At 41.1% G+C, this 11,505-nt stretch overlaps 1 protein-coding gene across 1 annotated transcript in view; it reads left to right on the top strand.

Moving 5' to 3' along the window:
- EAF1 (ELL associated factor 1) overlaps nucleotides 1-8,167 on the top strand; it is a 20,758-nt gene extending 12,591 nt beyond the window's left edge. Inside the window, exons 5-6 of the mRNA XM_082309303.1 lie at nucleotides 4,187-4,417; nucleotides 6,514-8,167. Of these exons, the coding sequence (XP_082165429.1) occupies nucleotides 4,187-4,417; nucleotides 6,514-6,560 (278 nt within the window). The 3' untranslated portion in view covers nucleotides 6,561-8,167. The remainder of the gene's footprint in view (nucleotides 1-4,186; nucleotides 4,418-6,513) is intronic.
- Nucleotides 8,168-11,505: the final 3,338 nt, after the last annotated feature.

Here is an 11,505-nt window from a genome sequence, read left to right on the forward strand (position 1 = left end):
CGGTGAACATTTGCACACATATACCACAATACAGCCATTTATGTGCATGAAATAATTGGCGTTTATCAGACATACTTGACCACAAAATAAATGTTTTCAATAACACTGACATAATTACAGCACGCCGTACTTGGAAAAAAAAACCACAGAAACATATTTCTGTTTTGGAGACTGTAAATTCAATGCTTAAAGATCTGAGCAGATCTCGTTTACCTAAAATGCAGCTGTAGTGTGTAAGGATTATGCCATAGCACTGTGTTTGTCTCTCAAGAACACCTCAGTCGAATTTTTTGCACTTCAATGTAAAATACTGCCTCTTCTAGCTGCCATCTCCGCATGCTCAAAGTGCCGGTATCAAGTTGATTTCTCTCCACCTTGCATATCATTATTAACAGTAAGCATTCTGCTAAAGGCTTACAACCTTATCCTCCCTAAAGCTGAATGACTTTATTTCCAAAAGTCCTTGGTGTTCTTGCAGCCCAGTGTTAGGGCTTTAGTTAAAAATTCTGCATAGACTATTGGAATTTAGAGAAGAGGTAAGAACCCTTAGACATGATTATGGAAAGAAATTAGGGCATTTGATATTGAATATATACAGAAGAGAGCTGTACTGAGAAAGGCTGTTCTGTTTGTATAATGATTTCTGACCTTGAATTTTTTTTACTCTAAAAACTGCATTGACTGCCAGTGTAAAACAGTAAGCCGTTTTGTTTTCTTGAAAGAAAGCCTACAGTTGTAACATGAAATGTGCAAAAGCACATTGTTCCCCTAGCAATGTCAGCCTTTTCAGATGATGCAGACTCAATTAAGGCAAGTGTTCAAAACTATACTATATGGAAAGCTTTTTTAAAAGTAACTGCTGCATGTCCTAACTCTTGTCATCTTTTAAACCTTAAAGGCGCATCAACATGAGGTGTTTGATCTTACAGCACAAAAAGATCTAGGAAAGGTCTGACTCTTGCATTGTTCAGCTTAGCATATATGTAGACATATACAGGCACAACTATTTTAATTGGAGGCACTGCAAGAGAGTGTTTAGCCAAGGCTTCAGTACCTATAACTGCACTAAGCATAACAGGCAAATAGGAAAATGCAAAATCAGACAATTTTAAAGCAGATGTGTTTTTTCTACAAGGCTTTGGCGTCATCATTGGCTTAGCCACCATCTTTGACAGTGTGACACGAGGGTTTTGAATAGGCTTCCTTCGTGGTTCTGCTGGAGTTCTGCCTGACAGACTTTTAGGAATGCAGCAGCCACCATAACATTAGTGAAAACAATTACTTTTTTCTCATCTGCACAGATGAGATGTTTAGAATTCTGAGCTCAAGGAATTAAGAGACAAGAGAGACCTGAGGGGAAGCTGACAGCCTGTGTGGCAAAAGTTGACTAGAAGATGGGCTCAGACCAAGTTTCCACCAGTGACCACTGCCACTGATAACACCCTTCACTTCCCAGTCCTTGAAGCTTGTGATATTGGTGCTGTTTTGCTCTCCTGCCTGTATTCAGCATAGTGGGCCTTACCAGTTCTTCCAAGGCACTTTCCCTTTCCCTCCTCATAACCAAACCGCTTTTATGGGCTCTTAATTTTCTGCTTCCCCAGCAGAAACCCCTCACTTTTCAATCTGACACTAATCTCTAATTCTGTTTAAAATTAGCCAAGCTAATCTTCCTTTCCCATTCATCAGACTGCATCACTTCCTTCCTTCAGTTACCTCCTCACCTACTGTACCAAGTTCAAACGTCTTGTTTAGATTTTTTTTTTTTTCCTAGTTCTCTGGAGTGTATTTCTTGTTGCGTCTTTTCCCTTTCACCACCAATGCCTCTTAGACTGCTTCACCTCCTTCACACTATTTTATATGCTGCTTTCTGGGCTGCTGTGTTCTTCTCAGCCCGTGTGCCAACACTCCTCCATTTCAGCCATAGACTCTCTACCTCTGTAAGCATATGTGTGTAATTCTGGGACATTTGTCCTTTATTAGACTTGTTTGTTGAATCTTTTTGCAATATGGACTGTGGTCTATAGGTGATTGTGCTCGCTACAATCCAGGATATTCTAACAATGTATTATTATCATCACTATAACTTAAAACTAAACTCCATCACTAGAAGTATGTAGAAATTTTACATCATTAAGCTAGGGAAAAAAAAAATTAAATCTGGGTATTTTAAAGGGAAAGAACCCTTATTCCTGTCTACCTTTCCTTTAGCTTTCCCCTATGAATTTCTTAGCCTTGAACACAGGGAACATTTACAATATGGGTAGGCCAAGAACAGTGACTTAAAAGTGTTCATTTGTCTGTGTATCAGACTCCAGGCATGAAATGGATTTTTAAAGCCTGCAAGACTGTGTTGGGAGGGAATAAAGGAGAAAGACATTACAGTACAAAGTCATAATCTTCTGTTGGCCTAATCATATATTCTTCCTCCCTCTTCCAGTGGTGTCTTTTGCTATGTCTTCAAGATAAAAGAGTAAGTTTTACCTGGCATACTAAGAAAGTACAGAGAATAGAGGCAGTCTAGTCAGAGATCTAGATTTAGGAAGTAAGTTGGAGGAACACCACCACTATGCTTAAACACCCAGCTGGAGTTAGTCATATGGTTGTACCCTTTCAATACACCTTCCTTGCCTCTGATTCAATATAACTATAGCATTTGAATTTGAGCTCTGAACTTTGAAGTCGAAAAATAGCAGTTTTAAAACCGGCAAAAGAAAACTTAATTTTTCAAACCAATACATGCTGAGCTAGAGGAACTCTCTCCAGCAAATATTGTGGAGGCTGAAAACTTAGCTGTTACTCTGTAGTGGTAAGCAGCCCGAGGAAAATGGGCCCTATTAAAAAAGGGAAGAGTTCCAGTTGCTCAGACTTACTCCTGCGGGGGCTGAAGATAAGAAGCATTAAAATTGTGCCATTTTTACATAAAGGAAAGACTCGTTTTACATAATCTGGCTATGCCATACACAAGAAGGATGTCCCCAGCTGAGGAGCTGGGGTTCATCTCACTCTGACACACATCTGACCTAAGGTGAACTACTCCTGGCATCTGTTCTCCATTTGTCAGGTAGAGATGATAATGCCTCATCTCTCCCTTCTTTCATTCTTGTCTCTTTAGCCTGTGACTTCTCCAGGGCAAGCACTGAGTTCTAACCCTGTGGGTATAGAACTGCTAGCACAATAAAAGCCTAAATTTTGAGGGTTTCACATCCTTTGCTTAACATATGTGTGAATTCTGTTCTCTCATGGAAACCTGCCTAGGTGAACCAAGTCATTAGATACTCGACTTTGTGGGTGGATACAAAAGAACTGTCCTTTAATGGCCACTTATAATTATGATAAATTTAACAATATGGTATGATTTGGGGTGACTTACCTTAATAGCTGTTTAGTAACCAGTCATTCAGCCAACGTTAGCTGTTGCTGATGCAGCTGTTGTGGTGCTGTCATGGTGTTCCAGTGTTTCTTTGCACTGGAAACCCTGAAGCGGGGTGTGTCTGACTTGAATAACTTCCCAGTTTCAGAGCAGTCTCTCTATTTTCCTGGCTACTTGTAAGCTCTATGGCAGATTAAGGTATTATTACCACTCCCCAACATGTGAATATTCTCATCTGCCCCACTGCAAAGTTATCTGATGTCATCCATCTGCTTCTGAAGTTTGTTTAAAATGAGTTGTGTGACTTTGCACTGGAGCAGTTTCATACATTATCTGAAATCAAAGCAGTTTCTGTTGTGATCGTGTGCCTATCCCCGCCCCGCCCCCCGTTTTTGTGTTTTCCGAAAGCCATTGACATCTAACAATTTAGATTCCTCCACGTTAAGATGCTGTTTAAAAATTGGCTGGCTGTTGGCCTGTAAAACTCAATTAGGAAATGTACTTACTTTGTATGTAGAGCATATAACCCGTTGAAAATAATGAAGCAGGAAGTGCTTTCAGGAGGGTGAAGTATATAAATAATAATAGTGGAAGTGAGGGGTTTATGATACTAACCTGTGCTGTTGCTTCTTTAAATTTAGCTACAACAACTAAATAAAAAAGTTTTTGTTTTTCCTTCCTGTCTCTCTCTTTCATGTGAGATGTTTTGATGTGATAAATTATACTTCACAAAACTATTGCATTTTCACATTCTACTCCAAAATTCCATGGGGCCCTGTTTACGGTTTCAACCAGAGGAATGTCCTTTTATTTCAGAGCTGAGAGCAGAGGTTGAAATTATTGAGCAGATGAGCAGCAGCAGTGGAAGCAGCTCATCGGATTCAGAAAGCTCATCTGGGAGCGAAGATGAAAGCTCCAGCAGTGAGGGGGAAGAGGCAGCACATGTTTCCCCTTCCCAGCCACCGCACCAGCAGTATAACAACAGGAATGCTGTTGCTAACGGCACCAGCAGGCCACAAGGAAGCAATCAGCTCATGAACACGCTCCGTAAGTAAAGGCTTGTGTCTTATCGCTGTGGGAAGCTGCTTGAGACCACTAGTTTTCTTAGCATGTTAAGCTAACTCCGTGAAGTGCAGTTTGCCAAACAGTAATCCCAGGGAGTCGCACTGGCTGAAATATGTGGGCAGTTTTTTTCAACAGAGGGCTGAGACCTGTCTGAAGGTGTGGAGGTTGCTTCAGTTTGGTCTAGAGCCTGTGGGCATCAGTGCAATGGCCCCCATTGACCGTGCTGAGCCTTGATTCACGGCCTCCAGGTGGAATGAGAGGGTAGGAAAGCATCAGTGCGGGAGGATCTGGTGGACCAGAGGATGAGAATTATTTTAATGTGAAAACATAGATTAGACATAAATAGCGGGGTTGTCACGTGTGTCAGTTAAAGGTCTGTAAAGAATTGTGGATGGCACAAGGCTGTCCTGTGGTCATAAATGCACAGTCTCTGTGGTCTTCGTTATTAGCTGTATTGCTTTGTCAGAGTATTTACTCTATACTGTGTTGGTCTCAGCTGCATTTTCACAAATATCACATTTTGAAGGGAAATTTGAAGTGCCATGTATTTGGTTAAAATATCATAGCTATGGTGTTTGCAAGCATTGAATCAGTACAAACTCACTCCACCCTTTAAAAAGTGTAAAAACCATTTTTAAAGCATAGTTTTGTCCCATGAGACTCTCTCTGGGGAGGTGGTGTACATTTGTGTTGTTCTTTCCTTATGCTAGATCAGGTATATTCTAACTCAGTGGTGTTAAAATATTGCATTTACAAGAAACTAGAACTTAGTTATCATAAATTGTTCTTAATTCCTCCTGAGGCATGTTTGCCTACCTCTCTTGGCACCCACACGTAGGGAACTAGTGGAGTTTAAATACTGATAAATGTAGGGTTTCCAGCTTTGAGAAGACAAGTGTATTATACAGCCAATACTGCAAAGGCCTGCTAGAAAACTGGAGAGGCCTGTCAGTCTTCCTGTCAGTAATGAATGTCTAAGTGAAATCCAAAGTTCAACAAAATCAGTCGGACTTTTTCTGGTTCCCTGTTTCTGGTTGTGAGCTGCCTGTTCCCTGCTTCTCCTGGGCCACGACAACAATACTGCATAGGTCATTGAATGTCAAGAAGCCTGTGACTCCAGGAGAATTTGGGAACTGGTAGGGTAGCTCCTTTTTCAGGCAATGATTTTTGCCTTTGGACTTAAAATCCTTTTGCCAAGGATTAATATGTCCTTGAGCATTCAAGCCACCGGTGACCATCTACATAGGGAGAATCACCCCTAACCCAAGTTCTCGTTTCATAAAAGGGGAGAGGAGATGAAGAAGTCCAGGGCATAGTCGTTGCATAGCTGCTCTGCAGCTGTTTGGGGCAGGGCCGTGGGAGAATGCTGGAAGAGCTAGGTTCAGTTACCAGAACACAAGCATGATTCTTGTCCCCTTTTATCCCCTCCAAATCTTAACCAAATCACAAGTCCTCTGCAAAACAGGGTCTGAGACTGTAGGTTTGATCCACATCCTGGCCTCCTTTTGTCTGATCTCTTTGCACTTTGGAGGGGGGCTTTCACCATCACAGCACATGTCAGCGTAGTTCAGCTGATAGCCTTGAGCTGTGCGATGGCTTTAACATTCCTTTTGGTTTAGTGACATGTGGAGGCCTTGCCTTGGCTACCCAAATGGCCTTAAAACAGACAAAAAAAAAAAAATCTATTTTAAAAGGGCCGAGAAAGCCGGGGAATTCCCCAATGCCTTGTTGCAGAGCCATGTACGGGAGCTTGTCTGGGTGGAGGCTGTGGAATGCCTTCCACAGCTGCTAGCACGGGGAGTGCTGTTCTCCCACCAGGGAGCAGCTTTGGTGGCTGTGGGGCCAAGGACGCTCGGTTTGGCCTGGATCCGACCGTGTATTAGCGCCATGCAGCTCTTAACGTTCTTGGGCATGGGGAGCAGTTCCATTAAATGACAGATGATGTTTGCATTCATTTCTTGTGTTATTCTTACTTAAATCTTCCAGTGTAAATGTGACTGTTCTTTGGTTTGATTGCCATGAAATGTGAATTAACGCCTACCCACTTGTTGTGTTTTGTTGTTTTTTGTTTTCTATAGGAAATGACTTGCAGTTGAGTGAGTCTGGGAGCGACAGTGATGACTAGAGGCTGAGCTTTTGCTATTTCTGTTACATATACATGAAGAACTAATTTACCTTGAAGTCATCCTGTTGCTTACGAAGAGGAGCTGGCACAGAGATAGTTCCATGTGTGGAATTTTAATAGAAGAAATGCGTAGCCCTATAAAATAGCAGATGTTGAGGGCTGTTTTACTTTGTGAATTAAGTGTATATTTTGTGTATATTCTTATTCTTTTAAAGCTTTAAATAGATATGTACAGTGGGTAAGCCAATATATGTTCCTATGTTCCTGTCTATCATCTGTAAGTTTAATGTGTAACTTTATGATGTCGTCTAAAAATTTCTTGTTTGTGGAAGATATTCACCCCATCATGACTTTGCAGGGGGGACTTTTGTATATAGGGTGAACATGGGCCAATAATGAGTTTAAAAAAACATGCAGGAGCTAGTGTGCACACTGAAGTGGGACTGTCATAAATTAAGTTTCAATGCTAAGTTGATTTCTTTGGTTTGGGACTTTTCTAATGTCTTTTTATTGCTATTTATGGTTGATTTAATGGACTTACTTTTAAACAGTTGGAAAAGAGAAATCATAAAACCATGTTCGTCAGAAACCTTGCTGCACCAGTGCCTTATAAGCAGGTTTTTTTAAACAGAGCTTCAGTTCCTGCCGCCTCTCCTACAGGGAGCAATACTGAAACTTCTTCAGGTTGCTTTTGCAAACGAGAGCTGTATTTCACATCCAGCCAACTGTGCTCTGAGGGTAGTTACTCTACCAAGATAAAAGATGTACATCAGTCACCTGAACACGTCCAAATAAGAACCAGATCAGCATTTTCTTGTGCAACTGAAGTGTCTCATTTAACTCAGACATTCAGACCTGGTCTTCAGAAATATTTAGGAGCTCGATTACTAGCATAATTGCAACGTCACAAATACAAGATATTGGACGTACTGAAATTGTAAGACCAAAGCCCTGTTTGCAGTTTCTTAGAGAATGCAGAAAGAAGAGATGACTAAACAATTGTGAAACAGTAGAAGTCTCTCTCCCGCTACAGTTGTCCAGGTAGACTTTAGTTCATATTGTTTGTTGGACGGGATCTCTGTGCTTGGCGGGATTATGCAGAACATGAAATATTTGCCTAGGGTGAAATTCACCCCTGTTTAAGGGGGTTTAAAGGGTGCTTAGTTGGATGATCATTAACTTTTTTTGCTCAGATGGGAAATGAGTGCCACAGGCAGCCTCTTATAGCTTGAACACCAGGTTGACTTTTTAAAACCAAAATTCAACTGGCACAGGACAAGTGGCGCTGTAGTTGTGGTGTCATCTGGGGGAATGGGAAGCTGAATTGGATGCCTCTCCATTCTTAAGTGTCTGCTTTGCACCGCTTTTTTCTGTCAGTTTCTGTTTTAACTCCTGTTTGTTTACTGAGCTCTTTCCTTTTTTTTTTTTTTTAAGGTGTTGAAGAACAAGGGGACATTTGAAGGGAGATTTTATTAAATGGTTTATTTTTTTGCATTAGATACATATTTAGGCATATTTTTGCATTATTGTATATACATTTAAAAATACTTGTTTTTTTTAAAAGTGTTTTATGATGTGGGTACATATTTTAACAGACAATTATGAAATATACTTGATGTAAAGCCACAATTGCTCTCCTTTTTTTCTCTTTTTTTTTTTTTTTTTTTTTCCTTTTTCCCTGTTCTTCCTCTGACGGTAAAAGTGCTCTGTTCTAACAAGCTTGTATCAATTTGGGATTTTACACTTTGGTGCTGGAGATCTGCATGGCAGTTGGCAGTCTAATTAATGCTAATACTGCTCCTGACTTTTCCCCAGCTTAAGATTTGAGTAAGCAGGGAGACGTTTCTCTGATGCCATTTCCCCATTACCGGAGCTTATTCCTGAGTTCTGTTGACATTATTTGTGCTTAACTGGAAAAGCAGCAGTGCAGCATTTTCATTGCTTATCATTCACTGGCTGCTCATGCATTCTAAAATCCAGGACATGTCATAGGAAGTTTACTAATTATGTGTAAATAAAATACATGAAACTTAAGAGGATAAGACAACACCAGGCTACATTGATTTGAATTGCCAATTTAATTATGGGTTAGATCAGCAAGTGGGAAAGCTTCATTCAGTTAATCAATTTCTGCCTTGTTTTGTATTTGTACTCTAGGTCACATTTCTCTGCTATCCCTCCCTAAAAGATTTCTTCCCCTCTCTGTTGGTAACGAAACTGACATTTTTTCACACAATTACATACAACTTTTAAACTACATTTGGCCATTCTTCGTGCCCCCTGGAGATGTGTCCTATCAAGGGTGGCCAGCCTGTTGCTCACGAGCTGTTTAGCTGCACCTCCCGCACCCAGACTACAGCATCTGGCTGTCCACGGGGCCGGTGAGTAACGCGGTGGCCCGCAGCCCGCTCGCGGGCGTAAGCAGGACAGTCCCTACGGCTGTGTGACCAGCCCGTCCCCTCCCTGCCACTGTGTCCTGAGCAGCTCCCGGCATCTCCTGCCGGAGCAGCTTTCTGGGATCTCCACCTTTCCCACAGCTCTCACGGGTACGTAGCACACGTTCCATGAAGGTGAACCACGTGGAGGCTTCAGTAGGCAACTTGTAAGATCAGAAAGGGTGGCTGCCGCTTTTTTCCTCTTTCTAAATACATATGAGTGTGTTTTAAAGCCATCGCCAGCCTGACATTTTGATTAGGGCTCTTAAAATTTTATGTTTCGTATATTAAGAAATAGTAAAAGTTGTCTATCCGTTCCTATTAGACAGTTGTTCATTTGTTCATGATTTGCGGCAAGTTTTATTCAGATGGAAATTGGAATTCAAATTACTTGCAGAAAAGCAGTTATTTAGAATCCTTTTAATTAGTTGGCAATATCTTTAACATGCTGGAGAAATAAATTGACTAAAATATGTTTTGATTAAACCTGCTAATGAAACAAAGTATTCCTGATTATTCCTGGTAGGTTCTAATCCTGCCGGAGTTTAGCACTAGCGGATCTTACCACTTTACGCTACTTTTCCCACATAAAGTAGGAACGTTTTTTATATGCCAATTAGTTTAAATGTGAATTAACAGTGCATATGGAATGCGATTATGTGAATAAACTGAAACTATGTAAATATTTCTTTGCATTCATGGGAAAGCTGCCTGCTGGCTATGGCGAGGTTAGCAGTCCAAGACAGCTTTGGTTTCTGGTGTTTTTTTCTGTTCAATGACTTCATCTATTTCAGTGGTTTGACTTTGCTTAAAACTTCAGCAGCAAACATGGCCTGCTTATGACTTTTCCCATAATTAGTATTGCTCTAGGAGTAATAGTCAATAATGGTTTAAATTGATTCGATTAGATTGTCATCATTTCAACTATAGTTACTAATTTTTTTTAAATAAAAAGGTTTTGTTTCAAAAAGGACAGATTCAGTCACCTGCTTGTCCATCTTGGACACCTTAAAATAAGATCACGGCAATGTCCAAACCGGTGTTTCAAATTCCAGTCATGTGCAGAAAAGCTTCCACGGCTTGAGTCGCTCCAGCTAAACCGCAAACCACGGGCACCGTCACCTCCAGGCAAGACGTGGCCCAGTCCCCTGAGGAGAGTCGGATGTTTGTAAGAGCGTGCAGCACGACCCTCTTTCGTTCCACCAAAGCATCCCCCTCCTGTTGTAAGTCTTGGCCGAACCAATTTTGTTGAGAAGGCAGGCTGATAGGAAAATGTTTGTTTTCTTCAGCATTGCTTGGTTAAGTTCCGAGTTAAGCTCGGAGCTTAACTGTGGGTAGTACAGCCATTTTGAAGAATCTGTGCCTAAATTGATTTGCACGGCTTGCTTTATTATAGACTAGCTATATGCCTGTTTCTAGCTATGGATAGAAACAGTTTTCTGTGCAAAGGTTTAGAGTCTTTTTTTCCTCCTTCAAAGTCCATTTATTTGAATAAAAGAATGAAGTTCAACAATCCATGCATCTCTTCCCCCCCTTTTGTTTTTTGTTTTTTTGTTTTTTTTGTTTTTATTTGGAAATTAAGAGAAATGTAGCCTGGAATTACTTGTAATGGCGAACACTTATTTTCAGTAATTGCCCGTGCTTCATTGTTCAGCGTGCCATGCGTTGCCTGCTGGCCGCTGAGTCAGAGAGATCCCATGGAAAACACAGCTGCCCAGCAGTGGGCATCTCGGTGGGATGAAGGCTTCTGCTGGGAACTGAGGGTCCTAACGATGAATGTTGAATCTACCTCGTTATTTACAGTTTTGTATACACACACAAATACATGTAATATCAAAGGAAAAAAAAGCATTGCTGATGCTTGCCTTAAAAGCAAAAGCTGCGACGTTGGGGAAATCATTGGGACAGACATGAACTTAAAGTAGTTGATTGTTATGTATATCATACACCCAAGCCCTGTTCTCAGAAGATAAGCTGATTAACGAACTAATAGTTAGTTAGTTAGCTGCTAACTACCTCTGGTTTCTGTCAGAAGGGTGTGTATGTAAATTAAAAGGTATCTGTTTAGCTATTTCTTCCTATTCCCACTGCTTACACTCCCTTCCTTTCTTTCTTTTGTAATTCCATTACTTCTAGCACATGAATGCTTTCTGCCGCCAAGGTCCTGCAGGAATTTACAGGAAAAGGGAGTGGGTGGTGAAATGTTACAAATGGATTAGCTGTATTCACCCTTGCTCTAAATTTATTGTAAATGACAAAGACCTGGTGAATGGACCCATCTTCCTCCCCCTCCTTGGCTTTGCCTTTACTGGGCCTAAACATTGTTCCTTTGGGCAGCAAACAAACAAGCGGTGAGATGCAAGAGGGTGAAATACCTCAAGCTGCCGCTGCGTACATTGAGGATGCTCTCTCGTGAAGCCATGGCCTGAGCTAGCCTGACTTGATCTCGCAGCGTCGTCGTAAATAAAACACAAAATTCATTGCCACCATTGCCCTGTGGCTGGGAGAAG

This window comes from Platalea leucorodia, assembly GCF_965183815.1.
Source record: "Platalea leucorodia genome assembly, chromosome: 1".
Lineage (NCBI taxonomy): Eukaryota > Metazoa > Chordata > Aves > Pelecaniformes > Threskiornithidae > Platalea > Platalea leucorodia.